Raw genomic sequence first — 13,974 nt, 5'->3', positions numbered from 1 at the left:
ATTGGACTCATCTTACTTGCAACCAACCTGATTATTTAATATTAATAAGATAAATATTACATTTAATAAAGAACAAAGGAAAGTACTGTACATACAAAAATCTAGCTTTATTTATACAAATCATCCATCATTTTGTTTTTAAAAATGTATCATGTCAGCATCAAAATATCAAAACTTGAATCAGTTTGTTTTACAAGTGGTGATCAGAAAAGCTTATGAAGCCATTTCAGGCTAATCCTAAAATCATGGCACTGAGTTAAAAAAATAAATAGAGTAGCCTATATATCAAATACTTATTTCATGTATAAATATATACAAAGAATGTATTTAAATTCCAGCAAAATCGGAAGTGAAGTTGTAGAACAGAATAATTATTAGTAAAAAATATTCTAATGTCATATTTAGTTCTATTTTGGCATGATATTGAATTGAAATAAATGAGACCCAAACTGATTAAATGAAAGACTAAGAAAAATGTACTTATAAAATGACAAATGGATTTGTAGATGACAAGTGCAATGCTTCATAATCAACACATACCACTGACTGGAATAACACTCACAGTTTAATTCAACATGAGTGTCATGTTCTTCCTTTGCTTTAAAGAAATGGTTCACCCAAATTACAATGTATTCTAATTTTATGGATACCTACATTCAAAAGCTATTCTATGGAGCTAGTCAGCCACCCAGAATGTGGGTTTGTTCACCTTGCTACAGCTTATTGGTGGCATTGTCCAAAAACAATAGAGCGTGGTACCCTTGTTGGCAGGCCAAAATGGCATTTTTAAAAATCCCCTCCATACTACAACAAAATATGTAATTTGGTCGAACTACCCTTCAAGCAGCTGCTTCTATCTGTAACAAGCCCCCCCCCCCTTGTGGTAAAAATACAACACTGCATATGACTGCTCACCTAACATGGTAGAGTGATGCCATCAATTATTTCTTATATAAATACAAAAGCTAAATGGACTCCCTAACAACGAAGGCAGTCCTTCTTAAAACCAATCAAATAATTATATTGCACAACAAGAGAGTTTCCTAAAGAGTATAACCTGCTCACTCATGCAATTACACACACAGATCCATCCCTATAGGCATACATTTAAATTGCAAGCATATGAGAGACAAACTCTGAATTCCAAACCATCCCCTTCCCCCAGACACCCCAGTAGATATTAAATGATTTGGAATTCAGCAAATGGCCATTATTGAGCTAATTTAGTTGGGGGGGAGTCTTCATTGTTCTGAATATTGGGTCCATCCTCTTGACCACTATGAAACACTTAGGATCCCTCCACATCAAAAACTGACTGTGGTGTCCTCCTAAAAGAATCACAAGACAGAAAGACAACGGTCAGCTGTTCTGAGGCCACAGTTAACTAAAACAGTGACTCAGTACATTTTTGTCACGTGCACTTAGTGCTATTCCTTACTTTCATTCCTGACAATAAGCCGTATGTATGACACATTGATCAAACTCCATGACATCTGACCAATCAGACTCTGTTTCAGAGGTGCACTCCACAAAAGTGCATCCCAGATTATTTGCAACAGGCAGTGAAACCCCTAGTCACTGATCCAGGGTTAGAGGCTAGGGGTTGTTTCTGGACAGAGCCTCAGAGGCAAGAGAAGAGCATCAATAGCTACTCACTCAGTGGTGTCTGTTGTAGGGTGTAACCTTGAAGGGTGTAGCCTTGAAGTAGGCTTCTGGGGTGACTGTCTTCACCCCTCCAAAGTAGTCCAGAACCCACACCTTGGTGATGTTCATCTTGGCAAAGAACCAGTTGTGATCGGTGGGCCAGTCAACCATCTCAGGGTGCCGGCTGAACAGGGCTTTCTTGGCAAAGGTGGCCTCTGTACCGTTAATCTATCAGAGACATACAGGTAAACAGAACAGTGAGGATTCATGATGATAAACTCTGTAACGTGGAGTAGTGTGTGTGCGAGTGAGTGAGACTGATTGTGCGTGTGTATGTGTGTGTCATTAACCCTCACCTCCAGCACAGAGCCAGAGAAGATGATGTGGGCACACAGGGGATCCTGAGGGTCGTATCCTTGGTTCTTACAGAAGTCTGTCTGGGCCAGGGACATGGACAAGGAAGCCTGGGGGTTCACCTGAAACACACAGTCAGTCAGCATCTCCTTACTCTTCAGCACATCCCTTTGAATGGCATCACACATATAGCCCTGTATAGGTTATATATTAGAGAAAAGGTCAATAGTTTAGCCTATGGTTTTGCCCGCTTTAGGTATAATGCCAGGAGCCACTTGTGGATTCGACAGCTCTAACGGAGTTCAACATCTGACACTGTCAAAACAACCACTATGCGGATGTCGGCTAAAGCGGATCTGATTGAATTGAGCCCCAAGTGTATGTGGTAAACCGGCATACATGGTGCTGGCTGGTTCAGACTTGAAGCTGTCAATTCACTGCCACGTCAACATAAGACTGAAGCGTGACGTGTGACGTCATTACAAAAAATTGCTGTGTCACTCCCCAAAAGCAGCTGACTCATGATAGCACCAATGAGAGTTGCATAATTCAACAACTTTCAGTCATGGTTCTAAATGTAAATTAAGTGTCAACTACAAATGGAACAAGGTATTTTTCTTGCAGTAGCCGACATAATGCAAATAATAACTTTATCTGTCATCGACTTTACGTCCTTGTATACCTTTCCTAAGTTACAATTGACAGAAATATTGTCCTACCCACCTTTAAATCCTGAACAGAGATCTCCATACTGGTGAGGAACATGTAGGGCACCCCAGTCCCAGACCCGACTGGCCCGTCACTGATAGAGAATGCATTGGAGAAGGGTTGTCCTTGCACTGGCTCATGGGTCGATATTGTGGCCATGGAAGCCCAGTTGCACTGGTTGGCGACGAATCTAGCCATCCTGGCGACTTCCTCGTGCGGAGGGATTCTGTAAGGTTCGCCGGGCATAGCGAAAAGCAGTAGAAGCCCTGCAGCCAGCATTGTGTTCATGTTGACTTCCATCTCCTTCATACACCACTGAGGTATAAAGAACGTCGTAAACACATGTAGAAGGAAAGCAACGAATTGTTTTGTATACTGCGGTCACGTGATCAAATGGGGATTATGTCATATGACTTCACAGTTGGGTTTTTTCAAATCCAGGCGCACTCAATTACCGATATTATAAAAAACGCCATGAGGCCGATAAACAACAAGTTGATTCTACGAAAGTTCCACTTTGTATTGTGCCGTTTTATTAAAATAGGTTTACCTTTAAAACGTTGCCTTAGCCCATTTGACACTGATTGCATTAATAACTGTATTTCCTCCCCCAAAGATTGTCAAGTTTTTTTTCTTCACAATGTCATGCATTCTTGCATAGGCCTCAGGCTCAATGGTAAGAATGGGTTTAACTTGACAGACCTTTTCAACATCTGACAAATTAAATATTTGCGGTGATTTGTATCTTCTACTGTTTCCACCTGTTGGTGGTAAACTTGACCATTGCCTTAAGTGGGCCTTACCATGATGTAATAAACCTGTGTATAATTTCAACAGCCCACAAACACTAAATACTCTGCTTCTCAGAATCCCCAAGATGGTTGGTCGTGGAAAGAAAGCGGTCACCAAAAAGACTTCGACAAGCCGCTCTGCTAGGTCTGGTCGCCAGTTTTATGTAGGCCAAATTCTCCGTCTGCTGAGGCGCACACGCGCGGCAATCTACCTCGCTGCCATCCTGGTTTACTCTGTGCATACATTCTGGAGCTGTCGGGCAATGCAGCCCATGACACAAGTGGCGCATTGCTCCCCGGCACATCCAATTGGCTGTGCGGAACAATGATGAGCTGAACACTGGGCGGCGTCCCAAATCGGTGTTCTTCCAAACATACACGCCGTGCTGCTCCCGAAGACTGACAAGGCGTCTAGAGATGACTGCACTGCCAAAGACATCCAGTGTCAATAGTTTTAAATGTACAATGTTTTTACTGCAAGAGCACTTATTTTAGTGTTTCCTAATAAAAGTATTGTACTAAGACCCTAGTTGGCCTACATTTGTTTCAGTTTGCCGTGGGATTTCAATTGGTGTAGTATCTTGTATGTAAGCATTCTATGGTCTTGATGTGGAAAGAATTTCCAACTCCATAACCTCCTAGAAAGTTGAACCACTTCAATTGCTTTACATTTCTACAGGTCTTAGTTTGAAAACACTCAGTCCTCTGCCTGAACTGGTCCACTAAAACCGTTAAATGACAACTCTTATCTACACAACTTTATTTGGCTCAATGGTGGACGTCATAAATTATGTGCTAATTTCTAATAAAATATGCCATCTCGCAGATTATTTTAGCCAAAGAGATTTTGTCATGCGTGCCTACATTTTACATATGGGTGGAATCGAACCCACCACCCTGTCGTTTCAAGCAGCCCCATGCTCTACCAACTGAGCTTCACCGAACCAAAATATAAATGCAACATTTATAGTGTTGGTCCAATGTTTCATGAGCTGAAATGTTAATTACACACAAAAAGCTTATCTCATTCTGCACAAATATGTTTACATCCCTGTTTAGTGAGCACTTCTCCTTTGCCAAGATAATCCATCCACCTGACAGGTGTTGCATATCAAAAATCTGATTAAATGGCATGATTACACAGGTGCACCTTGTGCTGGGGACAAAAGGCCACTCAAATGTGCCGTTTTGTCGCAACACAATGCCACAGATGTCTCAATTTTTGAAGGAGCATGCCATTGGCATGCTGACTGCAGGAATATTTTTAAAAACATATTTCAGTCATTTAGCAGCTCTTATCCAGAGCGATTTACAGGAGCAATTAGGGTTCAGTGCCTGGCTCAAGGGCAAATTGTCACCTAGTTGGCTTGGGGATTCGAACCAACGCCCTTAACCGCTAGGCTACCTGCCACCAGAGTTGTTGCCAGATAATTTAATGTTAATTTCCCTACCATAAGCCGCCTCCAACGTCATTTTATAGAATTTGGCAGTACGTCCAACCAACCTCAACACCAGACCACGTGTATGGTGTTGTGTGGGCGAGCGGTTTGCTGATGTCAATGTTGTGAACAGAGTGCCACATGGTGGCGGTGGGGTTATGGTATGGGCAGGCATAAGCTATGGACAACAAACACATTTGCATTTTATTGATGGCAATTTGAATGCACAAAAATACTGTGACGAGATCCTGAGGCCCATTTTTTTAAAAGGTATCTGTGACCAACAGATGCATATCTGTACTCCCAGTCATGTGAAATCCATAGATTAGGGCCTAATTAATTCATTTCACTTGACTGATTTCCTCATATGAACTGTAACTCAGTAAAATCAATGAAATTGTTGCATGTTGCGTTTATATTTTTGTTCAGTATACAAAGGACCATTTACAGGTTAATAAACAAAGGTGATGAGGGCAAGGCATAACTGGTTGTCCACTATCATACACATCTTGGGGTCATTGTGGCCTGGTCCGAAGGCAGATTTGGTTACAGCACTGACTATGTAGGAGCAGGCTATAATGGAATATTTTGTTTCTGTGTTAATCTCAAGGTTCAGGCCAGCAGTCCCTGACAGCCTTCACATCCACACTGACATGTCACCTCCTGTTCCGGGTCACTGTCAGGGCTGTGGGAGTAGTTCCAGGTCAACTCAGTCCCCGCCTTCACCACTCTGCAAGAAAACATAGAAAAAGCACAATCTACTGTTGGTACTGATTTATCAACCCAATCGCGTAGTTTTATCTCTCAATCATTACCCATCAGAGAGCAGAGACCATTCCGGACACTTACCTGCTGGTGAAGAAGGCGATGACGGGGAAGTTTGGGTCATGAGAGTCAGTGAAGACGTTCTGCACAAATAGGTTGGGGTCGCAGCTGTGCTGTAGAGACAAGAGGTCAGAGGTTATGAGGTGGTGGGTTAAAGAATGGGAGTAGATAGACTATAGGTCACAGTCATACACCTACATTTATGAACCTTCCCACGTTCCCCTCCTTCGTGGCATCTACGTAATACAGGTGCTCCATAGGGTTCTGCTTTGGGCCCAGTTTTTGGGGGCTTGTGCTTGTGGACACAGACAGTTTCACATCCACTTCTTTCATGTCCACTTCTTTCATGTCCACTTCTTTCAAGTCTGGTTCGGAATTCAACTGTGGCTTCTGTACCCCATTCTCTTGCTCCAGCCCCTCCTCAACCTCCATGCCTGAATAATGAAAATTGTAACAGGAAAGAAAATAAGTGAGATAGCATATTTTCTGGGCCCCACAATACCTTGTTTCTCAGTGTTCATCATTGGGAACCATAGCCTGGTTAAACCAGTGAAACAATGGTGATTGCAGCAGTCAGTCTGGTGTAACCAGGCTAATGGAACCATGAAGCCCCCTTAAGCAGCCGCTGGCCCAGTTTCCAGTACCTGTGAGAGGTTGGGCTGGCAGGGCGCTCCCCACCAACACAGCTTGTATCTGTGAAGAAAGCTCCACCCCGGGCCTCTGGATAACGGGCACATGAAGCCCGTCAGGAGGTGAGCAGGGGGGCGAGGGCTCCAGGGTCTCTGCATGCGCCCGTCCCTCTCCTGCCGGTGCCAGCCACTCATCCACCACCTCCACCTCGTCGTCGGAGGGAAGCTCCGTCTTCTGGCGCTTGGGTGGGAGGGGCTTGTCGGAATCTAGGCCTGCCCTGAGAACTACACCTGGAAGGAAGAAAAGGGAAGCTAATAATGTTTCAGATCCTTGATTTGGATCCACAGTTCAGCCTTTATTAAAGGGATAGCTCTTATGCAAATATGCTGATTTTCGCTGAACAATCCCTTTAAGCGTACAGGACCAAACTGTCACTTTTCCCTACCTGCGTACGTGCACACGAAGGTGCCCCTGTCCAGGTCATCACGGCAACGCACCCCCCATCCTTTGTCTCCGGTGGGGAAGACTTGCAGCCGGACGCGCAGACCCCGCTGAACCACACGGTTCTGGCACCTGCCACGGTCACACCCACACCACGGACCGCATTCGTACAGCCTAACACACACAAACACACACAGATACATATCTCATGAGTAGTTGGTAATGGCATGCACTCTCCAGGCACAATAGATACACAGACGACATTAACACAACAGGATTGCTGACAAGGCCCAGACGCCCAGCCCAACTCACCCTTTAGGCACAGGCTCAGACAGCCTCTGGTGGGAGTAGTGTTTGCCGCCGGTCTGCCGAGCGCAGGCGCAGCTCTCCGCGTCACCACAGCCGTCAGTGCAGTCACAGCAGGTGGTGAACAGCGGGCCCGAACTGAGGAAACAGCCGTGAGGCCAACGCTCCTTCCTGTAGCGGAAGTCCTCCGGCCGCACTCCTTCCTCCCCCAGGCACAACTCCACCGGAGTTGGCTCTGACCCCCGGCTCAGGTCCCTCTCGGCCGGCCCGGGTGGGCGCCACTGCGGTGGCCGCAGACACTCCAACTGCACCAGGGGGTCAAAGGTGAAGTCGTCCACCTGCAGGACGTCGTGACTCTCAGTGGCAACCAGGAAACATAACACCTCCCCTGGGGTGCAGAGACTCAGCCCACAGGGAGCCTTATAAACAACGCCCTGCCCTGTGACCTCAGAGTCCAACTCTGCACCCTGAGAATTCTCAGAGCTCTCCCCCTTAGAGTCTGGTTCGGTCTCATCACAATCGGTCTCAATCACTTTAGTGAAAGGTGGGGTGGCAGCACACTGCCGCTGGAAGGAGCAGAGTAGGGGGATCCTGAGAGGGTTGTGGCCCCGGAAGTGGTGTGCGGACGGGGGCAGGTGGGGCACACAGGCCTGGCTGCAGGTATGGAGCTGGTAGGGGAGCTGGAGGGGCACCAGGGGGGCCAAGAGGTCCTCTCTGTTGGGGTAGGGGGGCGACAGCGGGAGGATGGAGCCGTCATAACGAAGGGGTGAGGGAGGGGAGACGGGCTCTGTCTGCTGGGGGGGCAGTGGAGTCTGGGGATCGTCAATATCAGGGACTGAAACTGTGAGGATTTCTGTGTGGTGGAGACAGATGTTGGGGAGATGTTAGGCTAGCAGCAAACTGAGATTTTGGGATAGCTCAGAGACCACGTTTGGATCCAATCAATCCAAACCTCACAGTCAGTGATACTATAATGATATACTGGGTGTGAAGTAGGCTATGTACCTGCACCAATAACCACCTCTACAAAAGACTCATTCCCAGTGGCAGGGGCTGTAGTTGTAGCTGTGGCTGTAGTTGCCGGTGTCACAATCAGCCCGGAATCCAATAACGTAATCATATTCATCCCTTGGACATATTCTAAAACAGAAACAGAACAATTGTTGCATCAACGGCCAGAGTGTGTGTGTGTGTGTGTGTGTGTGTGTGAGATGTATATATGGTACCTCTGTCTGTAGCAGTGCAGGTCTTGATGGCATGCTTCAGGTGTGTCAGATATTCATACAGCTCATCAAATGCTTGTTCCACATCCACCTGTACCCAGAATGACTTTGCCCTCACTGAAATCAGAGCAAAAAAATCATGTCAGGAACAAATCATTTGGGTGATGATCTCCAACAACAACTGGTTTCATCTTTCAAACTGGATTAGATGTGAAACTAGAAACAATACAACGGTATAAGTGAAAATGCCTCACCAACTTCTGTTTTCTCTGACCCATCCATTTTCAATGTTGATGGATGGTCAGCTGATTATAAATTCCTCTGATACCTGCTAAGAAAATGTGCAATTGGCTAAGCGCATAGTCAATATTATGCCGGATATATAGCCTACCAAAGACCCACCTAGCTACATCTATATTGCTGGTATCCCAAGTCAATGGCCTAGCTAGTACTACTGGCTAACGTACACCCGTAAGGATGTCGTAAGTAATCTAACGTTAGCTAGATCTCTAGCTATCTTGGATATGCTGCATGCATTGATTTCAGGAAGTTGCTTGCAAAAAACATTATTATATAAGTGTCGACCCCAACTTACAGTTCGTTCAAAACATAAGCTACTGTACCTACTGCCTTATCTATTTATCCCTGATGGTATCGAGACATTTGACTTTGTCTACTTCCATTGATGAAATTATAATACCCACAATGCAGTTCACTATTTTGTTCCTCGAGAAGACCAATCTAACATATTACCGATCTGCAAATCCACAGTTGCGTAACAAAGGAATGGAATCAGATGAATTGACCAAATTTACATTCGCTTGAGTCATTTTTTCCCAATATTTAATAAGGTCTCCTTTTTGACACTGAATATTTTCATTTGACATTGTTAATTGGGTTTTCAATTCGCCATTCGCTTTTTATGAATTGACCCACTGCGCACCATTAAACAGTTAAATTTCGTTACGAATATGAAACATTCTTCGACTTTAATGTTCGTCATCTTGCAAGTTGAGGGACCTATGCACAGTTGGCGAGAGTTGATTGTCTGACGGTTACAATATGTAGTTTGGTAGTTATGTCAGACTCTGGTTATGTAGGCGGCTATTTTCTGGGTCGTATTCATTAGTGCAACGGAAACATTTTGCAACGTCATCGAGTTTCTTATTGGACAAGTTCAGGTAGTCGCGCCCCGTTTCGGTCGGTTTGCTGTCAACTGAATACTACCCTGTGTAGTTTTGTAACACAGCAATAATGAACTTACGCAAGTTCTATATCGAAATGATTATGAGTATTCTGGTGTTCATACAAGTTGCAGGAACTACACCTTCAAGATAGTGAGGATCATTCTACAATTTGACATTTATACGGTAGGACAGGATCTGTTTATTATACCACTCCAAACAATGTCAAGGAATTCTGTCCTGTCTATGTCCACGTTTGAACTCTTTATTACAGCTCGCAGACCTATATAGCCTCCTGGAGCACCAGTAGCCACAGGTAATCCCATCTGAACATAGACTACTATTATTATCTAAATATGCAGGTATTTGTGTTTGATTTCTGAAGTAACACCACCAGTCCAGCAGAGATGACCCAGGTGCGAAGGTCGGTGGGAGAGGCGCTGTGGGGAATGTGTGCGGCCGACGCCATGTCCATGCCCGTGCACTGGTACTACAACATCGATGACATCAAGAGAGATTTTGGAGGATGGATCACCGGCTTCAACGCACCCAAGAACAAACACCCGTCCAGCATCCTCACCCTCTCCAACTCAGGTATGTTAACATCACCCTTTATTGAATTTGAAAATTAGGTGAGATGGTTATTGGTCATGAATTATGACATGGCATTCATTCTTCACCTGATGTTCCTCAAACTGTCAATAGGTACAGTCAAACATTTTGAGTTAGTCTTTAATCTTAATCTGTCTCTCCGGTCCATAGCAGGGAGTGGTCGCACTGCATGGTCCTCTGGCGATAACAGACCCCATGTTGTGGGGAACGTAATCCTCCATAACAAGCTCAAGTTCTGGAAGGCATCAGGCGGTTCGGTCCACTATCACCAAGGTACTCACTACTCACTTAATCTCACAAATGAATGTAACGAAATGAAAAAAGGAACAGTCTCTAACCTTGGTCTGTATATATCTTTAAAAGCGGTTCTGTAAGGAAAATAATTATTGACAATACACATCATCAATTAATCGTTTAAATATACCTCTATCTCTGTGCAGGTCTGCAGGCAGGTGAGAGCACCCTGAATGCCATCTGCTCCCTGAGGGTGGCACAGGCCCTGACAGGGGGGATGTTTGCCAGCGTGACAGAGTCAGCGGCGAGGGGGGCGGTGCTAGCTGATTACATACACTTCATGACCACGCCAGGAACACATGGAGACACCTACGCAGAGTCCTTCCACAGAGCATTCTTCTCCGACTGGCAGGACCCCAGACCCACTTCTTCCAGCAAGGTAATACACACACACACACATGCATGCATACATACGATGTTACACACCTAACCAGACAGTGTCTCACAGTGTGTCTTGTCTATGTGTTCCAGGTGTTGTTTATGTCTTGTCTATGTGTTCCAGGTGTCATGTAATGTCTTGTCTATGTGTTCCAGGTGTCATGTCTTGTCTATGTGTTCCAGGTGTTATGTCATGTCTTGTCTATGTCTTGTCTATGTGTTCCAGGTGTTGTTTATGTCTTGTCTATGTGTTCCAGGTGTTGTTTATGTCTTGTCTATGTGTTCCAGGTGTTGTTTATGTCTTGTCTATGTGTTCCAGGTGTTGTTTATGTCTTGTCTATCATTCCAGGTGTCATGTCTTGTCTTTGTTCCAGGTGTTATGTCATGTCTTGTCTATGTCTTGTCTATGTGTTCCAGGTGTGGTCATGTCTTGTCTATGTGTTCCAGGTGTTGTCATGTCTTGTCTATGTGTTCCAGGTTTTGTCATGTCTTGTCTATGTGTTCCAGGTTTTGTCATGTCTTGTCTATGTGTTCCAGGTTTTGTCATGTCTTGTCTATGTGTTCCAGGTTTTGTCATGTCTTGTCTATGTGTTCCAGGTGTTGTCATGTCTTGTCTATGTGTTCCAGGTGTTGTTATGTCTTGTCTATGTGTTCCAGGTGTTGGAGTTTGCAGAGCAGCGCTACCAGCAGAAGATGAACGTGTCAGTCCCCGACAGCCAGCTAGACGCTATTGGCTGCATCCCCATGGCTATCCCCTTTGTCCTTCTTTCAGCCACAGCCAATGAAGACCAAGCTGCAAGTGTTGCACCCACCTCTTTTTGGAACATTTGAATAGGAGAATCTCAATTGCATTTCCTTCATCCCTTGTGTCTTCTCTCCTCGCCTCATCTCAAAACCCATTGGATGAGAAGGTCAGAGGGGAAGGACCTTTGACCTTCTCATCCAATGGGTTTTGAGAAGGAGGCGAGAAGAGAACACAAGAAATTGATTTTCCCAATGAAACTCACCCACTCTCTCTCCCCCTCTCTTTTACTGTCCTTTCTCTCCCAGGTGTCTGCAGCGGTAGAGTTTGTCCGGCTCACCCACCCCCACCCCAAGGTGGAGAAGTATGTGACGCTGTACGCCCGAGCCCTCCATGCCACTCTGAACGGGGCGTGTCTGAAGCAGCAAGCTAAGGCCGCCCTCAAGTCACCTGAGCTGGACGCATGGGACACCTGCAAGCCCTACATACAGAAAGCAGCCAGGTTTCCAGCCTCTTCTGCGGAGAGGCTCAAGGTTCACCAGAATGCTGTGGAAATGCTTGGCATGGCCTGCTACACCCGAGGTGTCTTTCTCTACTCATTGTCTACCTATCCACAGCAGTGTGATTTAGTTATGTTTAAGTATGTGATGCAAGTGTCCACTGAGTCTAATAGAAGTGTGTTTGTGTGTCCTTTATAGGTGCCCTCAGTAGTATGTTCTACCTAGCACACGAGTTTCACAGCGACCCTCATGGAGGGATCCTGGCAAACACCAACTGTGGCGGTAAGTTTGTTTGTTTGCATGTGGTGCCAATTAATCTGTTTTAAGGTGTGTGTGTTTTGGGAACTGTCAGTCTAAAGTGTGTATGTGTGTGTTGTCGTTCAGGAGAGAACTGCAACAGGGGTTCTGCGTTGGGGGCTCTGCTGGGGGCGAGGGCAGGGTACACGGGTGGATCTGTACCCCAGGAGTGGAAGGATGGACTGAGGAACGCACAGGAACCGATCCAGGAAATCCTAGAGAAGATGCTCTGAGACTGCCCCCTAATAGGACTGGAATCGCGCATCAGAGCACTGACACACACCTTACCTCCATTTGGTTGTTGTAACCCATAACATCTGTTTACATATCTGTTTGTTGATTTTCAGCCTTATATTGGCCGTGGTATTCACATGCTGGTCGTTGAACGTACAAAAAGGTACCTTACAATGAAAAAGATTACTATGCTAAAATAATTATATTGTGTAAAAGTGCTTATTTTCCCAGTTTTGCTCTTAAGGCCTTCCAGGTTTGCCTTGGTTTACTCCCCAGCTGAAAGCTCAGCTATCTCTCTTGACCTTATGTCAGGTAACTGTTCTTAGCTGTGTCTCCATGCAAGAAATTTCAGAGATCAGTTGGAGTTTACACACGAAAGGCGTCCGTATACATAGGTTCGGTTTGCTCCTATCAGAACTCGGCTAGGTGAAGTGAACGCCTGTGTTCGCATACTCCCTTAAAATACCTTCGCTTGAAAAGAGTGGCAATATTACAGTTGGTACCTCTTGAGACGCCATACCCAGTACACTTCCTCAAATTAGTCCAAATTAATCTAAGAGAAATCTGTAATTAATTGCGTTTTTGCTTAGTCGCGCAATTTTACATTAAGGTTTTTGGTGCAGTATTTCTCAAGTAAAAACATCTGCATGAAAACTAGTCGTCTCTCGTTGAATGACAACAAACACTTCATTGAATAATCCCTATTGTTGACCAATCACCGACGAAGGGGCGTAGACTTTGGCTGCCGAACTTCGACAAGCCTCAAGAAAAAAGTGTGCGTTGAACAGCCGGGGAAAAAACCCTGCCGAACTCTGCCGAACATCAAAACAAACAAAAACGTCACAGAATTTCGTCATAATATATGCGCGACCTGTTTCTACTGGTTATACGGTAAGCTTTAAACTCATACGGAGTTTAAAAATAAAAAGTTAACCTTTTAAAGTACATTTGATCATATACATTGATTGCAGACAGTAGCCTGCAACATTTCTACATTCCTTGTCTTCCAAGTTATGCAAAGGGAAACGTTGTGGTTTGATTATGTCAGTTGAAGTGTGGTAACATATATTATACGTATATCTTATTTTCATTTGGATAGAAACTATTGAAGTTATTTGACAGGTAATCTGCCCTGCCAAATTGTGTTTTAAAGTTGAATGAGGGGATTTATGCTGGTCGATTATGCGCACATACAACAGTATACACTGTTACAATCTATAATGATGTACTGTAATTAAGGTGTGAAAACATTCATTATCTAACATCTACAGTACATGCTGCTTTTCACGTGGATCGTGTTTAATTTGTATTTATTTTTTATCCTTCAGGCCCAATAAATGGTGTCTCATTACCAAATCTTACCACCTTGTCA

At 44.7% G+C, this 13,974-nt stretch overlaps 3 protein-coding genes and 1 long non-coding RNA gene across 10 annotated transcripts; 2 read left to right on the top strand and 2 right to left on the bottom strand.

Moving 5' to 3' along the window:
- Positions 1-86: 86 nt before the first annotated feature.
- On the bottom strand, positions 87-3,100 carry creg1 (cellular repressor of E1A-stimulated genes 1). The gene is made up of 4 exons (XM_041859227.2): positions 2,722-3,100; positions 2,001-2,120; positions 1,657-1,872; positions 87-1,328 (listed from the first exon to the last, which is right to left on the bottom strand). The coding sequence occupies exons 1-3, from the start codon at positions 3,013-3,015 to the stop codon at positions 1,657-1,659; spliced, it is 630 nt and encodes a 209-aa protein (XP_041715161.1). The 5' UTR covers positions 3,016-3,100; the 3' UTR covers positions 87-1,328.
- Positions 3,101-3,290: 190 nt separating this feature from the next.
- On the top strand, positions 3,291-4,021 carry LOC121547805. The gene is made up of 2 exons (XR_005996550.2): positions 3,291-3,382; positions 3,574-4,021. It is a non-coding gene; the product is annotated as an uncharacterized LOC121547805 (long non-coding RNA).
- A 1,307-nt stretch (positions 4,022-5,328) lies between these two features.
- setdb2 (SET domain bifurcated histone lysine methyltransferase 2) lies at positions 5,329-9,065 on the bottom strand. 7 transcript variants are annotated; one of them, XM_041859223.2, is made up of 10 exons: positions 8,985-9,065; positions 8,616-8,692; positions 8,365-8,478; positions 8,144-8,278; positions 7,145-7,991; positions 6,837-7,006; positions 6,406-6,681; positions 5,960-6,195; positions 5,786-5,874; positions 5,329-5,666 (listed from the first exon to the last, which is right to left on the bottom strand). In XM_041859223.2, exons 2-10 carry the CDS (start codon positions 8,641-8,643, stop codon positions 5,549-5,551), a joined length of 2,013 nt encoding a protein of 670 aa, XP_041715157.1. In that variant the 5' UTR covers positions 8,644-8,692; positions 8,985-9,065; the 3' UTR covers positions 5,329-5,548. The 7 variants fall into 7 exon arrangements, with proteins under 7 accessions (XP_041715157.1, XP_041715153.1, XP_041715156.1 ...); XM_041859219.2 differs by having other exon boundaries at positions 8,989-9,065; XM_041859222.2 differs by having other exon boundaries at positions 8,616-8,689; positions 8,985-9,057.
- A 220-nt stretch (positions 9,066-9,285) lies between these two features.
- LOC121547802 lies at positions 9,286-13,237 on the top strand. The gene is made up of 8 exons (XM_041859226.2): positions 9,286-9,731; positions 9,931-10,139; positions 10,308-10,430; positions 10,598-10,830; positions 11,487-11,624; positions 11,880-12,153; positions 12,270-12,353; positions 12,456-13,237. The coding sequence occupies exons 2-8, from the start codon at positions 9,953-9,955 to the stop codon at positions 12,599-12,601; spliced, it is 1,185 nt and encodes a 394-aa protein (XP_041715160.1). The 5' UTR covers positions 9,286-9,731; positions 9,931-9,952; the 3' UTR covers positions 12,602-13,237.
- The last annotated feature ends 737 nt before the right edge of the window (positions 13,238-13,974 follow it).

Source organism: Coregonus clupeaformis, chromosome 31 (genome assembly GCF_020615455.1).
Source record: "Coregonus clupeaformis isolate EN_2021a chromosome 31, ASM2061545v1, whole genome shotgun sequence".
NCBI lineage: Eukaryota > Metazoa > Chordata > Actinopteri > Salmoniformes > Salmonidae > Coregonus > Coregonus clupeaformis.
The sequence above is the reverse complement of the archived record's forward strand: the minus strand, read 5'-3'. Positions and strand labels throughout refer to the sequence as shown.

Excerpts from the sequence above, each read along its gene's own strand:
- setdb2 (XM_041859223.2), bottom strand. The coding sequence starts at position 8,643 with ATGGATGGGTCAGAGAAAACAGAAGTTG. Across the intron at positions 6,682-6,836 it reads CTTCGTGTGCACGTACGCAG|GTGTAGTTCTCAGGGCAGGC; the intron begins GTAGGGAAAAGT and ends TCTTCCTTCCAG. Across the intron at positions 5,667-5,785 it reads ATCGCCTTCTTCACCAGCAG|AGTGGTGAAGGCGGGGACTG; the intron begins GTAAGTGTCCGG and ends GTTTTCTTGCAG.
- LOC121547802 (XM_041859226.2), top strand. The coding sequence starts at position 9,953 with ATGACCCAGGTGCGAAGGTCGGTGGGAGAGGCGCTGTGGGGAATGTGT. Across the intron at positions 10,140-10,307 it reads CCTCACCCTCTCCAACTCAG|CAGGGAGTGGTCGCACTGCA; the intron begins GTATGTTAACAT and ends TCCGGTCCATAG. Across the intron at positions 12,354-12,455 it reads GGCAAACACCAACTGTGGCG|GAGAGAACTGCAACAGGGGT; the intron begins GTAAGTTTGTTT and ends GTTGTCGTTCAG.
- creg1 (XM_041859227.2), bottom strand. The coding sequence starts at position 3,015 with ATGAAGGAGATGGAAGTCAACATGAACACAATGCTGGCTGCAGGGCTT. Across the intron at positions 2,121-2,721 it reads TCTCTGTTCAGGATTTAAAG|GTGAACCCCCAGGCTTCCTT; the intron begins GTGGGTAGGACA and ends TGTGTGTTTCAG. Across the intron at positions 1,873-2,000 it reads TCTCTGGCTCTGTGCTGGAG|ATTAACGGTACAGAGGCCAC; the intron begins GTGAGGGTTAAT and ends TGTCTCTGATAG.